The sequence below is a fragment of the Nelumbo nucifera genome, chromosome 3, assembly GCF_055504915.1.
Source record: "Nelumbo nucifera cultivar China Antique chromosome 3, China Antique-T2T, whole genome shotgun sequence".
NCBI lineage: Eukaryota > Viridiplantae > Streptophyta > Magnoliopsida > Proteales > Nelumbonaceae > Nelumbo > Nelumbo nucifera.
In genome coordinates, this window is record NC_142651.1 from 13,217,211 (window position 1) to 13,241,913 (window position 24,703).

The 24,703-nt window shown below is 37.5% G+C and overlaps 2 protein-coding genes across 3 annotated transcripts; one reads left to right on the forward strand and one right to left on the reverse strand.

Moving 5' to 3' along the window:
• The first annotated feature begins 444 nt into the window (after positions 1 to 444).
• Positions 445 to 14,163, forward strand: LOC104596796 (serine/threonine-protein kinase PBL34-like). Of its 2 annotated transcripts, none has more exons than XM_010258100.3 (6): positions 445 to 1,534; positions 2,161 to 2,498; positions 2,627 to 2,762; positions 12,271 to 12,407; positions 12,487 to 12,610; positions 13,273 to 14,163. In XM_010258100.3, exons 1-6 carry the CDS (start codon positions 1,345 to 1,347, stop codon positions 13,800 to 13,802), a joined length of 1,455 nt encoding a protein of 484 aa, XP_010256402.1. In that variant the 5' UTR covers positions 445 to 1,344; the 3' UTR covers positions 13,803 to 14,163. The 2 variants fall into 2 exon arrangements, with proteins under 2 accessions (XP_010256402.1, XP_010256394.1); XM_010258092.3 differs by having other exon boundaries at positions 454 to 1,534; positions 12,268 to 12,407.
• A 1,180-nt stretch (positions 14,164 to 15,343) lies between these two features.
• On the reverse strand, positions 15,344 to 23,293 carry LOC104596811 (plant/protein). The gene is made up of 7 exons (XM_010258108.3): positions 22,887 to 23,293; positions 22,119 to 22,268; positions 21,686 to 21,901; positions 19,716 to 19,837; positions 19,277 to 19,440; positions 17,036 to 17,190; positions 15,344 to 15,994 (listed from the first exon to the last, which is right to left on the reverse strand). The coding sequence occupies exons 1-7, from the start codon at positions 23,121 to 23,123 to the stop codon at positions 15,896 to 15,898; spliced, it is 1,143 nt and encodes a 380-aa protein (XP_010256410.1). The 5' UTR covers positions 23,124 to 23,293; the 3' UTR covers positions 15,344 to 15,895.
• Positions 23,294 to 24,703: the final 1,410 nt, after the last annotated feature.

Consider the following 24,703-nt stretch of genomic DNA (forward strand, 5'->3'; position numbering starts at 1 on the left):
TCAATTATCCTTCAGTTGCAAAATCCCAACTGACTTTTAATTACAAAAGGAGATACCTTAATAAAGCTGTTTGTGCGGGATTAGGAGGTGTTTGGTTTTATAATTAATTAAAATTTTGTACTCATTCATGCTCTGAGTTTATCTCTATCGTTTAGTCATCTTATCCGCACAGCCCGAGTGGGCCTTCAATACAAAAGGACAAAATATAAATAGTGGCAATGTTGCAATTATAGAGTAGTTTAAAGGGCATATAGTGTTGCCGTAGTATGATTTGAAGGGCAGTTGCCTGCCACAGCGCGTGGTGCTAGCTTTGGTCTGTGTTGTTTATCTTTTTTTAATTAGGAAAATATTTGTGTTAGCATGTTAGGACTAATTTAGTGATAAAAAACAATAAAATAAAGAAAGAAATCTCGGAAAAAGGAGTTTGATGTCCGGAACATGCTTGTCACTGTTGCAAGGGCAAGGCACAACAACAACCCACCGGTTGGCCAAATTCTCTCTCTCTCTCTCTGCTGCCCGAGCTGCCCGTTCTTTAGCGCTCTCTCTCTCTCTCTCTCTCTCTCTCTCCAAGTACATCTCTTGATCTCTATTCATCGCCACCCCTCTCTCACCTTTTTTCTTCTGGTTTTATTACCACTCTCTCTTTAGAGACAGAGGGATTATCTTTGATGCTGCCTTTCTTTCACACTTCAACGTCTGCGAAAGCTACCTGTACGGTCGGCTCTCCATTTTTGGCTTCGGGCAGGTAAACCCCTCTGCCCGTTTTCTCCGGTCAGCTCGATTTTGCTTTTGAAATCCGTAGTCTTCTTGAGTGGAGAGAGCGAAGACAAATCCGATAGGAGTTAATTCAGAGTAGTTGTTTTTTGGCTCTGAACTGGTCAGCTTTCATCGTGAGTTTATTTCTAGGGTTTTTGGAGTTCCGTGCGGGCATTTCTTGTCGGGGGTTGAGCTTATTCTTCTAGTATTGGCCAGACAATTCAGACGTTTTTGTTACTTTTTATTTGAAGGGCTGGTCTATGTATGATCTGCGCCTTTTGGTGATTTTTAGTCATCTTGGGCTCTGCCGGATATATTTCTGAACCGGGTTCGAGTAATTTTGAGCTGAAAAGGAATGTTTTATGTTTCTCGGGGACTTTGCAAGTTATGATCTCTGTTGTTTCATCGTATTTGGGGTCTCAATGCTGACTCTGAAGTTTCTATTACAAAGGTTTTCTTTTTGCTTTTAAGGTGGTGTCATATATTTCGTTTGTGGGTTCCAATCTCTGGCTGGTTAAGGGGCAGCGGTTGTTTGATAGGTTCTGTGTCTTGTTGAGATATGAACTGTTGAATTAACGCTTCTTAAAGATGGGAGTAGGTCCTGATGTTATTCAGGCGGAATCATGGGATGTGGGGAAATCAAAGGAAAAGAAGAAGAAAGAAGGCAAGTCCGAGGAGCCTGGTTGTTGGATTAAATTTAGGCTTTTGGTTATGAGTTCCTGCATCTCTTCAAGATCCAAAGTGGATACCTCCATAAGTGGCACCAGTACGCATTATGGTAATCTTTTTTTACTCACGAAATTCTTTGGCATTTTAGATGTGTTCATTTGTGTGGATACTTTAAATTCTTATTCGATTTTTTTTGCCAGAGCATCTGAATTTATGAAGAAATTTTGTATTCCTGCCGCTTAATAGGCGTTGTTTTCATCAACTCTATATATAGCATATTTTATTTGCATGTTATGTTGACAGTAACCAATTTGTCCCTTTTCCTCTGTTCTCCTAATTAAAAAGTCTTGAGCTTCTACGTATTTGACCATTTGGCACCTTTATTATTTTCTTGGGGAAGATTCAAATTTTATGAAGAGGTTATTCTTGTGGGTTTTAAGATAGGAAAATGTTTTGATCAATTTTGTTTTCTTTGTTCTCTCTGAAAATTACTCCCATTATACTACTTTGCCGTTTCTGGCCCGCAGCATGGTTTCCTAAGGATTGTCACATTTCAACATACAATAAATGGCTTTCTAGAGTGATTGGTAAAACTAGATGATCTTGATTGATGGCTATTTACTGCAAATTGTCATAGTTCCACTTCCACAAATAATAAACGTTTCTCTATGGTGACTAGCGGAACTAGATAAACTCATTTATGCATTTAATGTTTTGATTGTGTGTGTGGATCAGCGGAAAGTAAATCTACAAATGATACTAGTAGAGACCAACCAGTTGCTCCAGTAGTCTCCTCTACAACCACTAGCAATGGTGAGAGTATCCCTTCCACCCCCAAAGTAGGAGAGGAATTGAAAGTTGCTTCTCAGCTTCGAAGATTCACATTTAATGAGCTTAAGTCTGCAACAAGGAACTTTAGGCCAGAAAGTCTTCTTGGTGAGGGTGGCTTTGGTTGTGTTTTCAAGGGATGGATTGAGGAGAATGGAACTGCTCCTGTTAAACCTGGGACTGGGCTTACTGTTGCGGTTAAAACCCTCAATCATGATGGACTTCAGGGCCATAAAGAGTGGCTGGTATGAGCTATTTCTTCATATATATATATATATGTACGAATGTATGTATTCTATAATGGATATTTTCACATAGTTGGGATAAGGCGTGAATGATGAATGGATATTTTCACATTCTTTCCATCTTTCAGGCTGAAGTAAATTTTCTTGGTGACCTCCTCCATCCTAATTTGGTCAAATTGATTGGCTACTGCATTGAGGATGATCAAAGGCTGCTAGTATATGAGTTTATGCCTCGAGGAAGCCTGGAGAATCATCTCTTTAGAAGTATGTCAAATCTTTATAATTTTCAACATTAAATTTATTCTTCAAGGCAGCCTGGAGAACCCCTAAAATTGGCCTTTAGTATCTTGGTATTTTTTATCACCGTGCTATCATTGTATTAAAACTTGAATCTTTATAACTTTCTATGTTGCAGTTCTTAATTTGGAGGTAGGTATGCTTAATGTGCATATCTCATCAAAGTCTAAAAAGAAGGGAAGACCTGCAAATTCTTTGTGCTTAATGGTAGCATCCTCCATGCAGTTACTGTGAACATGAACCAACTTTCGTATGGTTGTAACTATGGGAATGTTGATTTCTAAGAATGGAAAGGATGTTGGGAATTTCATGTCCTAATATTGTAAAGATTGGTAAAAATATCATAACTTGTATTTTTGAACTATTTGTTGATATCATAGGAAATAATTGAAACATAAATGAATATTCCCTAGTTATTAACTTATTATGAAGTGAGGAGCATTAGGTAAATAGACTAAGTATTTGTTGTCACATATATGTAACAGTCTAGGTATTATATACTATATTGAATCATGGGGTCTTCCTAAATTGGATGTTGAGTTTTTGGAACTGATAAAAAATGTTTAGTCTTGGGAGTATGGTTGTTGTGAACCTGAGATTCTTTGTTTTATGTGTTGTTCTCTTTATAGAGTTTCTTCCCAAGTTGATCACGGCATCATTTGATAAGTTTTTGTAACTTGTGGTGATTTGATAACTTGGAACCCAGTATTCAATTCTCATCTGTTGGCTAGGAAGATTGTTTACTGTGCCATCCTTTTCTAGAAGTTGGAAGATGCCCTATGTTGCCTGGAGTGAAGTCATGGGACAGTTTGGATAGTGGAATGTAAAGTAAATTTAAGTCCTATCTTTAGAAAAGGGCTTATGGACGTTGTTGCATGGCAAAGCATCTCAATCATAGGTAGTTTGGAGGGTGGCCTTCTTATATGTGGCTTGTATTTTGGGTAATTTTTGCATTGTGAACCATCTCAACCATAAGGAGATTCAAATTTTTAAAATATGTTTAATGCACAAGGTGGTGAAGAATCTCTAGATCACCCCTTCTTATTTTGAGACTAATGAGCTTTGGAGCTTATTCTGTTCACTGTTTGAACCTTTAATGCTGGTTGGGTTGTTCTTTCTCTTGTTGATTAATGGTGTCTTAATTCTTAATTTTTTGAACAGAAATTAGTTTGGGCTTGGGGGATTTGTATTTTTTATGATTATATTTTGAAGCACACCAAGAGAAAGAAATGGGAACAGTGATTTCAACCAATGGTTGAACCGGTTGGTCAGAACCTGTCACCCAGCCAGATTTTCAGGTTTGTTTTTCTACTGAACCACTTGCCTGAAAAAAAAACTATTGACTCGGTCAATGACCCAGTGACCTGGCTGGTTGAATTGCTGAACCATTTCGCGGGTCAAATATTAATTCTCTTTTACCTATTTTTGGTATTTTTAGCCATTTCCATCATTAATAAAAATTCTTATTTATCACAGTTATTTTTGTTTAATAAGATGATTATATAATATTAGAGATATACCCAAAATTTCTACAAGTTTTATGTAGTTTTATATTTCTCTATTTATTATTTAATTATGACATTACAACTTAACCAGTTTGACCTGGAATATTGAACTGCTGGCCTGCCCCCTGGACAAAAGAAGCAGTTCTGTTTCTGGATCAATTTTAAATACAGTGAATAGGAAGATCCATTAAGGGCCTTAGAAGTCCTTTTGACATTTGTAGGCTAAAGCATCATGTACTCAATGGACCCACATTACCATTGAAGGATTTTGCGAATGTCAAATAGGAAGAATTCATTTTAGGTAATTTCACGCTTTGATTTATGGGGGTGTTTTTATGTAAAGGGCTTCTAGTGGGCTGTATATCAAATTTGAATTTGAATATGATCAAATCCAAACTGAATCTGACAGATAAAGATTTGATTTGTATCCATGGGGGTGTTTAATTTCAAACTTCATCTCATTTTTATGTAAAGGGCTTCTATGGGGGTGTTTAATTGCATCCTCCATGCAATTATCATAATCTGAACAACAGCTCATGATAGATTATCAAAAAAAAAAAAAACAACAGCTCATGATAGAATCCATGAAACCAAATTTGAAAAATGGCATTTGAAGGGAACCTAGGAGTAGCTCCAATAGGTGATAAAATGAGATGAAGTAGACTAAGATGGTTTAGTATGTGCATAGAAGACCATCAACAGCACCTGTAAAAGGAAGTGATTTGTTGCAAGTTAAAGGGACTAGAAGGGCTGGGGGTAGACCATAAAGGACATGGGCCAAAGTAGTAAGAAATTATTTAAGTGCTCATAACTTAACAATGGATATGGCATTAAATAGAACGGAACGGAAAAACAGGATTCATGTAGCCAACCCATATAGTTGAGATAAGGCTTGGATGATGATGATGAGTTACTTAAAATTTAAAAATATATCAGAAATTTTGTTTTAGAATATTATAAGGATTGTGGAAGTGTTACAAAATATTCAGTTAATCACTTGTATATTTTAGGAAATGACAAAAAGAAGCATGGATAAACACTTCCAAGTTACTAAAAATATAAAAATACATCAGAAGTTTTGTTTTAGAATATTATTAGGGTTGTGGAAGTGTTGCAAAATATTCAGTTAATCACTTGTATATTTTAGGAAATGATAAAAAGAAGCATGGATAAACACTTCCAAGTTACTAAAAATTTAAAAATATATCAGAAGTTTTGTTTTAGAATATTCAGTTAATCACTTATATATCAGAAGTTACTAAAAATTTAAACACTTCCAAGCAAAGCCTTCTCATACTCAGAAGTTTTGTTTTAGAAATTCCCCATTGGGGAATTAAACCCCATTTTCTAAAAAAAATAGAAAATGACCATGCTAAACTTAGTACATAATACCAAGAAAATGGTCATTGGGGGATTTATTTATTTATTTTTGATAAATGGTCTTTGGGGGAATATTAGTCATTTAGAGATGAAAAATATGTTGGGAACGTTAAAAATTTTGGGTCAATCTTGTAATGATCATGGAAACTTAATAAGAAATATGAGATGATATTTTAGGAAACCACAAAGAATAATCAAACAAATTACTAACGTATTATATGACAATAAATTACTGCATGACAAATGGAAATGGGTAAAACTATTCTAAGTAGAGGTGACACTCAGATTGTTCCGGACTGGTTGACTAACAATTCAGATAGATTGAAATTTAGAGATATTTTATTATAGAGGTTAGAGCCTTTGCTTCTAGAGTAAACATATCATTCAGATCCTGAGATCTGTCAATTGGATGATTGATGGTCTGGCTAACGGAGAGGTTGGGGGAAGATAGTTGTGTTGGGAGATGAAACCTCCATGATGTCTTGTTGTTTGGTGGGTCCCTTTTCCCCTTAAGTTTGTCCCGTTGCCTTGCCTATTTGAGGCCTCTTTTGGCCCCTTTCCCCAAGTCTTGACTTCTTGCCATTGAATAAAAGAAGCATAAAATTAGGAACTGTAGGTAAATGAGTGAAATATTCCCTATTATGGAAGACATATATTATTTAATTTCTTTTCTTCATTTTATTTAATGTAAAATCTAATAAGGGGCCACTTGATATTGGTTGAAGTTGCTGAACTGAAAGAATTGCTTTGTCTTTTAGTTGTTAAAATAATTAAATAATACAAATTTCAAGGGTAGAGCGAACTACCTAACTTCAGTTTTAGCCATCAAGGCACCCGCAACCTCCTTTGGGGATATGTTAAAAATGCTGTGTTGGAATATTGAAAGGATTGTGAAAGCATTGCAAAAATATTTGGAATGCTTTGGTGATATTTGTGAGATGAAAAAGGAGGTATAATCGATATCTTAAAGTTATAGTTTTACTATAAATTACTAGTATTTAAAAAAAAAAAAAAGATTCTGGAACCGCTTTTTCCCTCTGGATGGTGGGTTAGTGGTTCAACCCATAATAGCACTACAACCTTTAGATTGTGATCATGGATTTCCTCCCTTAGATTATGGATTGGTCTTCTAAAACCGTAGATAAAAAAATGAGAAAGAGAGGGAAGAGAAAGATCAAGCAGTGGCAGCCAGCAAGCCAACAGGGCCTCTTTAGTGGCTGCAATAACAACAAAGGAACAGAGGAGGGGGGGAGGGGGCATAGAGCAGTTACAGGATGACAGTGGCCCTCAAGCAGCTGCAATAGCAGTGACAGTGGATCAGCATCGGTGATGGGTCATGGTGGTAGCAGTGGCAGTGGGTCAACCTGAGAAGAGCATGCAGTTGGAAAAGCAAGCATCTTATATGACTAATGACTTGTCTTGGTTTGAACTGCGAACCATGAAATTAATATGCATTAATTTTTAGTGGCTGCAATAACAGCAAAGGAACAGAGGAGGGGGGGAGGGGGCATAGAGCAGTTACAGGATGACAGTGGCCCTCAAGCAGCTGCAATAGCAGTGACAGTGGATCAGCATCGGTGATGGGTCATGGTGGTAGCAGTGGCAGTGGGTCAACCTGAGAAGAGCATGCAGTTGGAAAAGCGAGCATCTTATATGACTAATGACTTGTCTTGGTTTGAACTGCCAACTATGAAATTAATATGCATTAATTTTTATTATTTTTGTTATTTTTTGGTCTTTTCTGTTGGTCCGGCCCTAGTTTATCAAAACTAGTATATACCAATTATCAGTACCCTTCAAATACAAAGGAAAAATAGCTTGTTATACTACTTTTTCTTTCTAGGAATCTAAAAGAATGAGATATATGGCCATACATAATACATAATGCATGGAACTGAGGTATTGCAATGGAATAATTAGGAAATAACAATTTAGTCAAAATAACACATAAAACATATTGAAATATTAGGGAGTTTTTTGGAAACGTTACAAGTAGGATTCATTTTGATGCCCATTAAAATGGAAATGTTAGAATACTTGCTGACCTTTAACCATGCATGAAAACCCAATTGTGCATTATGTCTTTGTCTTAAAGCGAGGCACCATAATTCCTATTTGTAGGTAGTATTTGAAGATCTATTATTCTCTCCATAAATCTTCTATTTCTGCACTTTATTGTCTTATGTGTTTTCTTTTTGCTTTTCTATTTAAGTTTATATTTGCAGGTTGCTACTTGTGAAACAAGAGTTGATTAGGGACAAACATATCAGCCATTTCTTGAATGTTTTGGATCTCATTCTGCTTTCTGTTGCTGTTAAAGTGTTATTTTGGGGCATTGACACTAGAAAATCAGCAATGTGCATACGCAGCACTTAAAGGCATTAAACTTAAATGGTTTAAGGAAGCTGACATTATTAAGATCTATAAAAGTCATTTCTTTTATATAAAAAGAAGTCATTTCTTTTCTCTTACCTATAAAATTTGAGGGTGAATGGTGGGCCATTTTTGGAGGCCATTACAGGTTCTATTTGAGTTTTAATTAGAAGGGAAGGGGGGGGGGTGAAAAGAAGGTACTTCCAGTATAGACCTAATATAAATGCTTAAAGAATATTCTAGAATCTATTATTACATTGCTTGGGGAAAAAGTTGGTATGTTTATTTTAGTATTAAAGGAAAGGAGATTGCCAGGGCCTGTGTGGAGCATTTCAAATCTATTCTAAGAAGGCTTGTGAGTAGAAGGGTGTGGGTAGAAGGTTTGGACTGGCCAGATGTAGGGGTGGAGAACAGGAGAAGGTTGGAAAGAAGCTTTACTCTAGAAGAGATCAAGGAGGCTATGTTTTCTATGGATAGAACAAAAGCTCCAGGGCCAGATGGGTTCACAATGGCTTTTTATCAGGACTGTTGGGATATCTTGAAAGATGATCTCTTGCGGGTGTTTGAGGAGTTTTTCAACAGAGGAATTGTCAATTCGGGTGTGAACTCTACATTTATAGCCTTAATTCCAAAAAAGAAAGATGCATCCCACCCGAAGGATTTTAGGCCAATTAACTTGGTTAATAGCTTGTATAAGATCATTGCAAAAGTGTTGTCTTTGAGGCTGAAGAAGGTACTGTCCGATATCATTGTACACTATCAAGGAGCCTTTGTGAGTGGAAGACAAATTACTGATCATATTTTAATTGCTAATGAGAGTGTGGAGAACTTTAAGAGGGATAAGAAGAAGGGAGTGGTCTGTAAGTTGGACTTGGAAAAGGCTTATGACTTGGTGGACTGAGATTTCTTGAGGAAAGTTTTGACTAAATTTGGGTTTGGGGCTAGATGGTGCAAGTGGATCATGGGTTGTGTCAGGAGCTGTCATTATTCAGTGCTAGTGAATGGGACAGTGGTAGATTTCTTTCCAACCAGTAGGGGTATAAGACAAGGAGACCCCTTGTCTCCTTTCTTGTTCATTCTAATTGCGGAGGTTTTGGGGAAACTGATTCACAGAGCAGATTCTAGGGGGCTCATTAGAGGCTGGAGAGTTTGGAGGGCGGAAACCCCCTTCACTCACTTATAGTTTGCTGATGACACGATTCTATTTTGTGAAGGTGGTAATGTGAGTTTTATCAGGAACTTGAAGTTGGTGATACAACTGTTTGAGCAAATGTCTAACTTGAAGGTTAACCTTGGGAAAAACTGTGTAGTGGGGGTAAACTTGGAGGAGGGAGAGATCAGGGAGAGTGCTGAAGTGTTGGGGTGTGAAGTTTCGGGGTGGCCTTTCAACTACTTAGGGTTGCCATTAGGTGATAATCCCATGAGAGAGAGCTTTTGGAACCCGGTGGTGGAAAGGTTTGAAAAAAGACTGGTATCCTGGAAAAAGAACTACCTCTCTCTCGGTGGGAGAATTACACTAATTAAGGCCACGCTTGCTAACTTACCCATCTTTTTCCTGTCGGTGTTAAAATCACAGTGAAGGTTGCTAACAGATTAGAGAAGCTAATGAGAGATTTCCTGTGGGAACCAGGAGAGGAGAAGAGGGATCACAGAATTAGCTGGGAGATAGTATGTAGGAGTAAGTCTTGTGGTGGCGTGGGGCTTGGGAGTATCAGGAGAAGGAATATGACTCTGTTGGGGAAGTGGTTGTGGAGGTTCCCTATGGAGAAGGAGAAGCTATGGGCTAGAATAGTGGCAAGTATACATGGGTTGGAGCACAATGGATGGGACACTGGAATCAGAGCTAGGACCACAAGCAATTCTCCTTGGAAAGCCATTCATGACCTGCTACCAGTTTTCTCCCCTAATATCAGGTATGACTTGAATTCCGGTAACTCCATAAAATTTTGGGAACAAACTGGGTGGGGAGCGCCCCTTTAAAGGATCAGTTTCCTTCTTTGTATGCTCTTTCTGATTTGAAAAATGAGTCGATCTCATCTTTCACCACCCCATCCTCTTCAACTTCTGGGATTGGGTGGAACTTGGGTCTAAGAAGGGATTTGAGGGACTTAGACCTCGACAGTATTTCGAGCCTTATTGCACTTCTTGATAACGTTGTCTTAGACCCCACTAGGGCGGATTCTAGAATTTGGACACCTACCCCCAATGGCATCTTCTCTTGTGCTTCGTTCTTCAAAGTCTTAAGTCAGTCCACCAGTCGTACCTTCCCCCCTTTCCCTGTTGGTGAGGTTTGATGTAGAGCAATACCTCCTAGGGTTGGTAGTTTTTGTTGGGAAGCCTATCTGGAAAGAATCAACACTGGTGATCTACTCCAAAAGAAGAGACCCAATACTTGCTTGTCACCTCAATGGTATGTTCTATGTAAAGCGGATGGGGAGACTGGTTTTCACCTACTGGTGTCTTGCCACTTTGCGAGGTCAATTTGGGATTGGGCTTTCTCCTTATTTGGATGCAGCTGGAATCCCCCATCAGACTTGTAGGGCCTTTTCTCCCCTACCCTTTTCAGGTGGCGGATAAAAAGGGGAAGGATAATGTGGAGAGGACTAAGGGCTGTAGTATGTTGGACACTGTGGGAAGAAAGAAACTCCAGGATATTCTCAGAAACCCAGAGAGGAGCAGCAGATCTGAGGGCTATCATACATGTTAGGGTGGTACAGTGGCTGAAATCTTTGGAACTATTCACAGATTACACTGTGGATGGCATGTTGAGGAAGTGGGGTGAAATTGCAAATTGCACACAGACCAAGTCAGTAATGAATGTGGCTTGGACTCCCCCACCTAGTGGATTCTTGAAATTAAACTTTGATGGTTGTAGTAGGGGAAATCCGGGACAATCGGGGATTGGAGGTGTTTTTAGGGACGAAAATGGGGTCATCTCTGCCATGTTCTCAGGCCCAATTGGAGTGGGTGACTCCCTTAGAGCTGAGATCTTTGCAGTTATGGAAGGAGTCTAGAAAGCTAAGGAGTTAAACATCAAGAAACTCATAATTGAAGGGGATTCAGAGGTGGTGATAGGGTGGCTGACTAAAGATCAAAATGGTTTATTGAAGTACAACAATGAGAGGAGGAAATTCATGTGGCTGGTGCGGGAGATGGAAAGTTAAGACATGTTGGGTTAAAAGATCGGCTAATTCCCTAGCTGACGGTTTAGCTAAACAACGGGCAGAAAGGGATTCACTGTTTTGGGCTAAGCTGTAACTTTAGTGTCTTCTTTTCTCTTTTTCTTCTTTTTTCCTTTCATGAGTCTCTTTGTGGCTCTTGGAAGATAAGTGTGTTTGTCTTCTTGTAAATTTTCTATTGATGATTTAATGAAAGTGTTATTGATAAAAAAAAAGTATTAAAGGAAAGGAAAAGATTTTGTTTCTCAGTTTTTAGTGGTATTTACAAAGTATTAATAGAATCTCATATGTATTAGCTTATACTTATTTATATTCATTTTTCTATTTAGCATTGTTCGGTTCTTTTCCACTTTTACCTTCTCTTGAATGATAGGTGTTGGTCTATCATCACTGCTTTGATTCATGTCCTTTTGGTCCCTTCTCTTCAGAGCTTTCAACTTGCAGAGTGACATTCATTGTTGATTACATGGGAGTTTGATAGCATGCCAAGCTTCTTAAACCATATCTACTATGCAAAATTATCTGTATGGTTGTGTTGGCATTTCAGTTTGTGATCAGCCTGACTTGTTCATCCATGCCTAGTTCACTTTCTGAGCTCCACCAAGGATTTGCTTCTAGTTAGAAGTAAAATCTGATCTCTTTGTATTCCTTAAGTTATTAAGAAGCCATTTCTAGAGTTCCATTGTCTAGCTTTACCAAACACAGTAGGCTTTACTGCTTTGTGTTAAGAAGTGCAAAGCTTTATTCTACCCTTGTTTGAAAGATGTTCTCTCAGAATACACTGATAAAGAAAAGATTATGCCAGGATCCATTGAGCATTTATATTTAACACTTTTCAGCTAACTGCAGAATTCCCTTTTCTCTGTCACATTTTGTCAAAGATGTTCTCTCGCATTTCTTTGCAATCATGGTCTCTCTTTGATATTTTTGTTGACTTGACCATCTGTCCCGATTTTTTTTTAAATTTCTGTTAATCATATATTTTTTCCATTATTGATGTTTAATGTATTCTGGTAACAACCATTTTGTATGCAGAAGGGTCCCTGCCTCTCCCCTGGTCTATCAGGATGAGAATTGCACTTGGTGCTGCCAAGGGCCTTGCATTTCTTCATGAAGAAGCTGAAAGGCCTGTTATATATCGAGATTTTAAAACATCTAATATCCTGTTAGATGCGGTAGGTGACAAACTTGACACACTATGAACCATTACATTTTCCCCAATTTTAGTCCTTATCTGATGGGATGCTGGTCCAGGACTATAATGCAAAGCTCTCTGATTTTGGACTAGCCAAAGATGGTCCCGAGGGAGATAAGACTCATGTTTCTACTCGAGTGATGGGAACATATGGCTATGCAGCTCCAGAGTACGTGATGACAGGTCGGTATGATTCATCTTTTAATGGTTTCATATGAACAAATTGCACATTCTTCTTTTTTGGGTATATTTATGTTTTTTTTTTGTTGTTGTTTAACTGTCTTTCATGGATTTTCTGGCAATTTGCTTAGTAAAATGTTATTGTGACATAACACAGGCTTGGATGGTTTAAGAGTCTTTTGATGTGATGTGAGATCCTATAATGGTTTTCTGTTCCTCAAGTTCTCTGGTCCAATTGAAATTCTTGTTCCTTGATCCATCTTCATCTTCTGAATGCAACTCTGCACTTTTCTTTTGTTATTTTTTTTGGTAAATATCTCTGTGCATCTTTTATCCAACCTAACTTTACATTTCGTTGCCAGACATGTTTCTATATTGCATAATATCCATCTAGAATAGGGATTCAGTTTTTCAATGAATACATCCTTTTTGTTGTTGATAAAAAAAACTTGAGAGAAGCTATTAGATTCTCAAAAGAGAAAATAAAACATTGAGAGATCCACGCCCGAATTTTCTATGCCCCCAAAAAATAACCTTTTTTTGTGCAAGTGCTATTTGCAAAATTTATCTATAGTTATATTCTATTTAGACCTGAATGATTACTAAACAGGGCATCTCCATGACCCTCCATCTCTCTTTCTTATACAATCCATCTTTTGTTTCAGGGCATCTAACGTCAAAGAGTGATGTATACAGTTTTGGGGTGGTTTTACTAGAGATGCTGACTGGCCGAAGATCCATGGATAAAAACCGACCAAATGGGGAGCATAACTTGGTGGAATGGGCACGACCATATCTTGGTGAGAAGAAAAGGTTTTATCGGCTAATAATAGATCCTCGTCTTGAGGGCCATTTCTCAATCAAAGGTGCAGAGAAGGCTGCACAGCTGGCCCATCGTTGTCTTAGCCGGGACCCCAAAGCCAGACCTTTGATGAGTGAAGTTGTAGAAGCCCTGAAGCCTCTACAGAATCTGAGGGACATGGCTAGCTCCTCCTACTACTACCAGACAATGCTAGCAGAGAGAACTGGGTCCAACCTAACTAGAAATGGTCTTCGGACACAGGGAGGGTCTCTGTTGAGGAATGGGCAACCAACAAGGAGCCTTTCGATGCCAAATGGTTCGCATGCTTCTCCATACCACCACCATCACCACCAATCCCACCAGTCACCCAAACCCAATGGTAAACAGGCATGATGTTCAGTTTCTATGATTCTATATCCATATTTCATCCATTGCATCCCAACATCCTAGACTTCCTTTTTTTTTTTTTTTTAATTTACATTTCTTTCTTTCTTATGTATAAATACATGATCATCACGAGGTCATATCTAGTCTTGGAATACTGAACAGGCAGTGGGGATCTCTAAGCGGATGCAGTGTATTTTAATTTGTGACGAGAGTTGGTGGGCTGTGCCCTTTCTTCCATTAAGGAAATGGTCATCGGGAGGGGGAATGTGGAAGAGGGTTTTGGAGAGAATTGTAATGCCACCTTATGTTGCATTTAATTTGTTTGAAAATATCAAAATGGTAAGAGTATAGTTGATTGACCGGTGACCTGATGCTTATGATGCTTCTTTCTCTTCCATCTTTGTTAATAAATATGCCTTCAAAACATTTGATTGGATAGATAGAGCGATTGCCATGTGGAAAACTTACAGGTTAGATATTTTGAATTTTGCTTGGTGGGATTGCTCCGTCTGACTATATGGTATGAATACATACAGAATACTATTACAGCCGTAGCAACTTGAACCATCTCTCCATGCAAAGACGCTATAATACTATGTGGGTTGTCGCCAAAGTTGGGTTTGTCTTGAATTTCTCTACTGGGACCTTGTCATTATATTAAGAATGGTTCCGCACTCGAAATAACACCCTTGCTGTCTTGGTGCACCCATTTCTTTGTAAGCGACAATTTTGTTCAACAGGTTGAATGAATTGCGTACGGGCTTTCTCAAAAACAAGTATGGTCCTGTCCATAGTTGCTCGGGTCAAAGTTTCCGCTCAAATACAACCAAGCATGATCCAGTTTAGGTGGGGTTACTGAATGTGAAATTCTGAATGAAGGTTACATGCTTACATGGAGAGAAGGATACCTGCCATTGGATTAAGGCAGTGATGTGGAAACCATGTGCAGAATGATTCAACAAATGTGCAGTTGGATCTGCAGGGAAGTGCACGACAACACGACGAGGCATGTTATGCAGGCCTTTGGATCTGTTACAAATAAGATGTTTACAACAGACCATGAAACTCAATCAGAATTCAGTACTTAAAACTCCAGTTGCTGGTACGTCCGATGACAGTACACAATGCGCACCAATATAATGTTTACTTTGGATTGGGTTTCGTAGCCCCTGGTATGCCTTGTTTGTAGCAGAGCGGATGAAAAAAATAGTCCTCCAAAGTCCGAACCAACCCAAATTAAAGTTTATTCGGATCCCCTTCTGGTAACATATGCAAATAAGAGTGAATTAGAACCAGGTGGATCTGAATATCTGGTTATTCAAGTTCGACTCAACAGAAAACTAGTCTCGAGTTCAGGCCAATTTAGGCTATAAAGTATAAACATGAACTCGAATTTGGCTTGATTCAAAAGCTCATATGTTCGAGTTCAGCTCAGCTCGAGCTTTTGACAGTGAACCAAGCTTCATAAAATAATAAAAAATTTAACATATAAAAAATAAAAAATGTTATATATAATATAATATATAAGCTTGATTAGACTTGCAAGCTTCATAAATCGAGTTTCATTAAACTTGAACTCAGCTCAATTAGCAAATGAGTCTATATATTGGGTTCAAGCTCGATTCAAAGATTGGTTTAAGCTGAACCAAAACGAACTTTTCATAGGTCGAATTCAAATAACTCGTAAAAAAGCTCGGTTCATGTCCACACTATCTGCAAACACATGCTTTTTTGGATTTCCAAATAAAGAAAAGAGTAGCTTCCCATCTAGACTAGGTCATCCTTATTCTTTGAGGCCTTACCAGCTCTGCATTCAGAGTTTAGGCGACGTTGTAAACCCAGTAGGTGCAGACTGCAGTGTGAATTGAGATCATTAAATGGACAAGGGTAGTGCCTGCAGCATGGTTGTGATGGAAACAGATAAACATGACGCCCAAGTACTTCCTTTAAATCGCGATCAGGGTCGTAAATCGGAATCTCTTTTTATTTTATTTAAGTACCAACAATGGTAATACATGACGACTTATGGTTAAAGGCCCACTAGATCGACGCTTCCATGTAGATATATATAATCAACGTGGACATGGGCCCAGGTCGTCTCAGGAAGCTTTCCTGGTTAGTTGATCCTTGGATGTGCTCTCGAATATCTTGTCAGCATTTCCAACCTCAAAACCATCGCGTCTGTGGAACTCCTTTATCTGTGCATTTTTACAAAGATGAAAGTACTTAGCAACACCCTATAGAAAATAAACCAGAGAGCCTTTTTAAGCCCCAATAAAGATTCATACGTGGAATGGTGTAAGTTTTCTGGTTATGTTACATTCTTCCCTAAATGACCTGACAAAGTGGACCATGCCCAGAAAGGAACATCTAAACAAGAGAGCAGTTAGTGAATTTCAAAAAGCCATACACGTTCTATTTCTTTGGTAGTGAATCAGTAAACCACAACAGTTCATGAGGCCAAAAAGATACATAAACCAATAGACTTGCGTAATTACCGTAGAAAATTTGACTTCATGCTTTGCATCTTGGATTGAAAATCCATTATACATATAGGCTTAATCCACATTAAATATCCATTTTATAACCCTGCTGCAGACTTGCATGATATGAGATGGGTCTTAAATAAATCAAGAAAATCAGTATTGCCAATAGTTAACAAGGGGGAAGCTGAGAAAGTCCTAAGAAAATACCAAAGCTCTGATAACCAATATTTTATGGACTCCAAATGGATAAAATGCCCGTATTAGACATGCTTCTGATTCTCAAGCATTTCTAATCATTTTTTCCTTTTTTTCTCCTTGCTTTTTGATATAAATGAATATCTAGCATGCAGCATGCATTATGAATTTCATCTTTCCTATAAGATCCTTAGGGCATGCATATGGAGGAATTCATTATGTATATAAGAACTGGTTAAATTTAAAACAAGGAATCCATTGGGTATAGAAAAAACTGTTGGATTTAGGAAGACAACCGAGTTGAACTAGAACTGAGCATCAGAGATATCGTGTGTAGGAAATTCATTATATTATGGTTCAGCATCCTGCCCTTACTCCTAGGTGTTGATGTGATTAACACTACAAGTGCATCACTTATTCCACAAAAGCTAATAAGAAGCGTTCAGTTGTATTAATCATGAGGATACTCTGTATGCAGATTTAATGGGACAATCATTCACTTTTCACACCTTGCATTAAAATATAAGATTTAAATGAGCAAATAAGTAAAAACGGTACCTCTTTTTCAGGTAAGCTTTTATACCGAGGCAGCACAAGGCGTTCTGCAAACTCAATGTATGAACAGGGAACAGATTCGGTTATACCATCAGAGAAATTGAAAGATATTGAATCTGCAACTGTTGAGCTTTGCAACAGAAGTCCATCAGGGCTGACTGTTTACAACAGAAAGAAAGTCACCAATTGTTCACTCCCAAGGCCTTCTAATAGAACCCATTGAAAGTAATAAATAAAAAGTTGAAACAACAACAGCAATAACAATAATTGTTCCATGAGTGTTTTTTGCAACAAAAATTGGCACTTAAGTCAGGATAATAATTTATCTGAAAAGGAAAAAACTATGATGGCGTTTGATAAATCTGAAAATTCAGATCTGAAAAGTTGAAAAGATATTAAAAGTGTCTGAAATCTGAAAAGAGGCATAGATGCTTTTCTACTTTTTAGAGGATCTGAATCCATAAGTTTGTTTGTGTTGGATCAACCCTTTACCATCTAAAATTTACTGATTTTACTATTTTACCCTTAAAACATATTATTTGGAAATGTTGAATTCAATTTGCATTATCTCATAAAAAATAATTTTCAACCTCAAAAAACTATTGAAACAATACAAATAAAAAATAATAAATTAATAATTACTAATTAATAAATGAAACGATTAAAATTAAAAAAATAATTAATGACTATAAAAGTATTAAAATAATTAATAATTTACACAAAAATTAAAATAGTTTTTAAAAATTAATGAAATAATTAAAAATTACTAGTTAATAAGAATAATTAATAACTAATAAATAACACAAGTAAATTTAATAAAAAATAATTAATGTTTAATAAAAAATATTAAAATAATTAATAAAAATAATTTACAATTAATAATTAATAAAAATGTTATTATTATTCACCGAACAATGGCGGTGGTGGGAAGACAGGAGAGAGAGAGTTGCAGCAGCGGTGGTGGTGGTGGGAAGACGGGAGGGGGAGAAAGAGAGTCGCCGCTGCAACTTGCAGCCGCGGTGGCGGTGGTTGGAAGACAGGGGAGGGAGAGAGAGAGCGAGAGTGAGAAGACAGGGGGAGAGAGAGAGCTGCAGCTTGCAGCGGCGGTGGCGAGAAGACAGGGCAGGGGGGAGAGAGAGAGAGAGAGAGAGAGAGAGGTCAAATGTTTAGGTTTTCTGGGTTTGGGGTTATCAGGGGTAACTCGCGCCATTTCCAAAATATTGTAGACTATGCACAGGCTCTGAAACACGTCTGAGCGCGTTAAGAGCCGGCCCAAGGTCTATTATTTTCAGATCTGAAAATAAGATTCAGACCAATTTTAAGAGGTAAAGCCAAACAAGGGGTGAGGTCTGAAAAGTAGCATTTTCAGATTCAGACCTCTGAAAAGTGCAATCAAACGATCCCTATGACAAGCAACTGACAAGAACATCAACATATACACCAAGAGCAAACCAAATGCAAGTATTAGATTTTTTTTCTTAATTATCATTCATTAAAAAAAAAACTTATCAGATTTATCTTATACAAGAATGTTACTAATGTAGCTGGCCAAAAAACAGTTGCTGGAATAAACTATAAATTTTCTGCTTCCCTTCAAGCCATGAAAGTATTCTCCCAGTGCCAGAAGATGATATGCCAAAGGAGCAAAAGTATGATATCATCAATTTTAGTGCATGTTGCAGTCATATGTGATAGCCTTAGCACTTGATGAATTAGGAAGTTTATTTTGAAGACTTATAGGACCATCATTGGGTAATGACCTTATTTTGAAAAATTAGTAGAATTTTGAAGCCCTACATATTTCATTTTTTGTCAAATCACTTGTAAAATAAGAAAAATTCATACCATTTTTTGTATTTAAAAGAAAAAGAATTCCATTCCAGTTTCCTTACTTAAGTGCTGCAGGAACATACACAGGAATCAGAAACCAACATTTATCTGGGAGTCTGGCTCAGCAGGATGGAAAAATATGTGCTTACGGTCATATCTGAAGAAATATATGTTATTAAACTAGTCCATATAATTGAAGTCTAATGTCATGTAGAAAATGATCTAAAAATTTGTTCTAATTACTTATTATTGTTCTATAGGAACTGTTAATTTATATCAAATAAATAAAGAGAAAAAGGAAAACATTACACTGAAGGAAAACTTAATAAACTTTAGTTCTATATTATCTAGAGAAAGAAAGAAGGAAAACTTAATAAACTTGAATTTGTCAGTACAAGAATATTGATAAGCAACCTTTAAGAACTCCTCCTTCAGAGTTCAATTTGAATCCATTCTCTTCAATGAATTGATTGAGGCTTTTTATATTCCTCAGGTGAGATCTCAGACGATGAGTAGAAATAGTGACATGGTTCACTGCATATCCATTAACAAGAGTCCATGCAGCATATTCACTTTCCCTGTCAATTCACAAACCAAATAGTAAGGCTCCAGGGCAGAAGTTTGTAAAGTTGTATCTGAAGCAAAGTATGTTGCATCTAATTTACCCATGACACAATAAAGACAGAACCTGTCAATTAGCTGAACAAAATTCTTAATCATTTCATAGAAATTAAATATTTGATAATAATACCAAGTTCTGAGATAATGGCATGTATACCCTGTCCAGTAGGAAAGAATAATACACTCGCTCAAAGGAACCACAAAAAACACTGGAACTTTAAAGAATAAGTACCTGGCTAATTGTTGGAAGTCAGAATATAAGGGTTTTTCCCATGTTAATGATCCTAAAGCACTTGCAAGAGCTGCATACTTATTTCCATTACCAGATGTTTTGGTATATCTTTTTATTATTTCCTGTGAATATGAAGCAAAGCCTTATCATACTCAGAATAAAGAAAATAAGAAAAATTATTCTAAATCCAAAATGCCAGGTGACAAAATTGAGTATTATCAGATTAATCCAAGTCTACTGGACTAAAAAAAGATGGAATTTGTATAACCTATTCATCCAATTCCCTGTTGTGTCAGATATTTCAGTGAGGTCACTGACTTCGGAGTAAATGGCAATAATAAAGGTAATTCATGGTTAGATTATTCTTGGAAGCTCCATAAAGTTAAATTTTAAGCAGACTTTGGTCACATCATGTTATGTATCCTTCTTTAAGAACGATGAAGTTGGGTCTAAACACACGTAGTCCATTTCAAAAGAACTACCAAAAAACTGCATATGAGCCACAGAAACTAAGGGGCTACACTCCAACACAAATGTTCTTTTTCTTGTTTCTACTAGATACCACATAGAGAAACAAAAAGGAAACAAGAGAAAATACATATTCTCCAACATGAATGTCTGTTCTTGTTTCTAATATACGCCACATAAGAAAAAACAAAAAATAGAAAAAGAAAAATATATGTTTCATCTAAGAAAAAATAACCTTGTTTCTAAAATAAATAAAAAGATGCTTTAAAAAACAAAAAATATATTTTCACTTCCATGAGGCACATATGGCCTACCATTTGGTGGGTGGTAACACACCAAAATCTCCTATGCATCCGCTCACAAGTGCTGGTTTAAAGCTTATACGGACCATACCAACCCACATTTAAATGGAGTTGGGCCCAAAGAAAAAAAAGGAAAAAGTATGAGTTAATAACCATTTAATTAAATCTCTATCTGAATATAACTTTATTGGTTTATATAAAGAAAGTGGTAAAATACAGAGTGTGCCAAGCACCCATCTTTAGTTTTAGGCTAGCATCAGCTGCTTAAACTATAAGCAATACTTCAGTTGCATAACTGCCCCCCCCCCAATAGCATTCTTCTATTAATCCCTTGTAAGAGCATGGGCATCTGACCCAGCATAGACCCAGTTCAATCCAAAATCAAACTGCCCCCCCAGTCTGATCTAGGGCACATGTTAGCAAACCGAGCCAGCTGCTTATGCTAACTAAGCAAAATTGGAAATTGTAGAAGATTCTTTAATTAGAGAAAGAAAAGAAAAATATAAATAAGGGAACCCATTTCCGAAAGGGGGCCCCCACATCTCTCTCTCTCTCCCTCCTGAATTTTCTGGTCACCAACACTCGCTCATTCACTCACCAACCCCCCCCCCCCCTAGAATCTTCCACCAAAGGACCTCTATAATCAAGCATTTTTTCCAATCTCAACCCTTGTGAGACAGCCAATATCCTGCATTCACAGAATTTCCATGGCCAATAGGAGTTGAGAACATAGCCACTAAATATCCTTGTCTATTTCTAAGACCTGATCGGTTTACCTACAGTACAGTTGTCAAAGTTCAGCTTGGTTAGACAAGGGGCTGATGATCTCCAATAAAGGATAACATTTGTCTTTAACATTTTTATAGATTTTATCCAGTGAACCACCCTTACCACAAAGTTTTCAATAGCAGCTTCTCTTGTGTGGACCTTTGCCTTAAATATTCTGGCATTTCTATCTTTCCAAATGTACCATAACCAAGCTACCTTTGCTCACCACCACATCACTTTCTCTCTCCTCCTAGAAGATGAAAATAACTCAAAGAAAAGATTCTCCAAATTTTCTGGAGAATCTGCTTGTACATGGATGATGTGAAACCTTTTCTTTCAGGTTGGAGAAATACCCCCTAAATTTCCACTGTAAAAGTTTATTGCATTCATTATATTTCAATACAAAATTATAACCATCTCAACAGACTGTACCTGAGCTTGCAGACTCATCTCATCTACAAGAAGTTCTGATATGAAAATTCTTGGTAAAGGCCCATTAACACCAGTCCCGCTATCAGAAGATGAGGTAGTGGGAGGGGCAAACCACAATGCTTTCAGTTTTTTTGCAGGAAATCTCAATTCTTCGCGTTGTGTATAACCAAAATCAAGGAAAAATCTTGCCATTGAATCAATTCCATAGTCATGAACCTACCATGTTATAAATGAAAAATATAAGTAATTCCATTGGGATGTAGGAAATGGTTCAAGAAAATTTGCATTTTCCTAGGAGAGTGTACTAAAGTTGACAAAATTTCTTAGAGTGTGTATCTTTGTAATAGAACGGGAAATGGCAAACATAAGTAATTCCATTGTTGAAAGCTAAGAAATTAAACTAAATGTGAAAAAAATAGCAACAGAAATATACCCCAAAAGTTCGAAACGCTAGATGATCATAACAGATCTGATCATCACCAAATGAGCGAACAAGCTCCAAAATGGCATTTGCAGTGGGATTCCTACTTAAATACACCCTTTCCATACTTGCCAGCACGCTCCTAAAGAAAGATTCAGCACCCTAAAATAAAGGTAGCATTAGCTTTAGTGGTAATAGTGCATACTAACTACCCACTAATCGAGAAAAATAAATATTCACAAGCTTGATAGTTATGTGATACAACAGGCACAACAAATTTCTATGAATTGAACAATGAATTAAACATTTAGAAGAACCCGAAATGATATTCAGAGAAAAAGAGTAAGAGATAGAAAATAGAAGGTTTTAGGAAAAAGGCAAGAGAGGTATTTTATAATGAACAGCAGAATACAGAAACAAAAGAAAAAAAAAAAAGTCTTTTTTCTTTTCTTTCTCTTTTTTCCCTGATCAGAACAGCATCAAATGCATTTCGAGCAATAACACATGTTGAAGTATCAAGTGATAGCTGTATCCTTCCACTGGAAGATCATTATTACACAGTAGGCTCCATTTGCTTAGGCAAGAGCTTCGATTAGGGGATGAGTGATTTCCACTAGCCCAATGGGCATGAAAGGACCATAACTGATCCTCGTGCAGAAGCTCATACCTCTGAAATCAAAATAATAATAAAACCGAAAAAGAATCAAGGTGCATAATGGTCCTCTCTATATGAAATAAGAACAGAAATGATCGGTCTAGTAATTTTGAATGGAGATGCACCTGAAGAGTCGAACCCTGAAATCCATCTGTTTTTGAACCAGAAACCATGCAGAGATCTCGTCTTCTGTTACAAATCGAACTGCCGGGAAATTTTGTCTTTGAGTGTACTAAATTTCTTGATTTGGTGTCGTAGAGAGACGACGAAGAGGATAGTAAATTCAAAGAGGGTAGCGAAGGAGACCTACTTTTCATATACGAGCATAAGGAAATCATAGAGGAAACCCGGGTAGCCTCCATCGATCTGATTGTTCAGAAATCCACTCTCTCTCTCTGGTCTGCTCCAAAGCTCGTGAAGCAGCCAAGCAGGTGGTTTAAGGAAACAAATACAAATGAAACTATGAAAGTAGTAGTTGGGGTCGTTGTCGAATACATCTAAGCTTTCTTTTATTGATTATTTTGCGAATCTCAATATGTCAGAATGCCTGTCCTCTTTTACCAAAAAGAAAAAAGAATGCCGGTTAGATCTGCTGAGAACAAAGGGCTGGATACAACTTGACACAAGAAACTAAAGCCGCACATCGAGAATATCTCACCATTAATTACAACATAGAAAGTACGAGAGATATTCTCAATGTCCTCCGTTCTATGGTTCTACTCGTAAGAGTAGTGACTGGGACGGTGGGACCGATCACGACAGCTCCGAGCGTTTGGCAACGACTTCCATGCTCTGAGTAGTGAGTATGCATTTGACATTTGTCATTAGCCGATCGATGGTGTGGGGCAAAGATGTTTGTTGGCAGAAAATCTCAACTCCGCTAATTCACCTGTAATTCCTGTCGTACGGAGCAGATAGCAATAACGCTAGTTCCGTAGCGTGGAAATTTATCTTTTCTAGTTGGCTTTCGTATCAAATTGAAATTTGTTGGTTCTTATGTCAGTCATACTCGACCTTATCCATTTCCTGGGCGGGGAACAATGACGTGGCATGTCTGGAGCAAAATGCGAGCTTAGTCCACATCTCCACCCCACAACGCCCTACAGCACATTATTGCCGTGTATTAGAAACATCTCCGATAATGGTATCAGAATCGATGATATCATCGAAAGATATTCTCCATACACAGCGGGGATATGCTGTGGGGCGGAGATATGAATTCAAATGAAGCAGTGACATAACGGAGGATGAGGATGCATCTTTTGATGGGTACCATCTAGGAAATTAGATTCAAATGCGCCAAATCAGTAGTACACATGAATTCGCATGGGCATCTCAAAGCTCATCCCAGCCGTGTATGAGAACATCTATCTCATTATCTAAATTCCACTTGGAGCCTTCTTTTATTTTTAAGGGGTTTTTATTGTCCATTCTCTCTCTCTCTCATAAATCTTTATGCTTTCATTCAGTTAGGAACGGTGCTAGGGGGATGGTGGTGTGTGTTAAGCGGAGGCATGGTTTTAAAAAATGACCTGAAAATGGAGTCGTTTTCGTCATCGGCTTTCGAGTTGATGGTTTGACTGTTCGATTCGAACGAATGGTCTATTTTGACAACAAAAATTAAAAAAAATAAAAATAAAAAACGGTCAAAAACTATTGAACAGGTTAACAGTTCACTCATGGTTTTCAAAATTGGACGGGCCAGACGGTCGGACTAGAAAAACCGAGAACCAATCAGGTGACCAGTTTCGGTTTTCCCCAAAACCGAAAAGTTGCCCAAAACTATTGATTTTGGTCAGCAAACTGTTGACCCGGTAACCGGACCTTTGACCGATTCAATCTCTAGGTCGTTTTTAAAAACCATGGTTCGACCACTTTGGTCAACGGGTTGTTGACCGATAACAGAACCAGTTATCTGCACGGTTCCTAGGCCAAACAATCT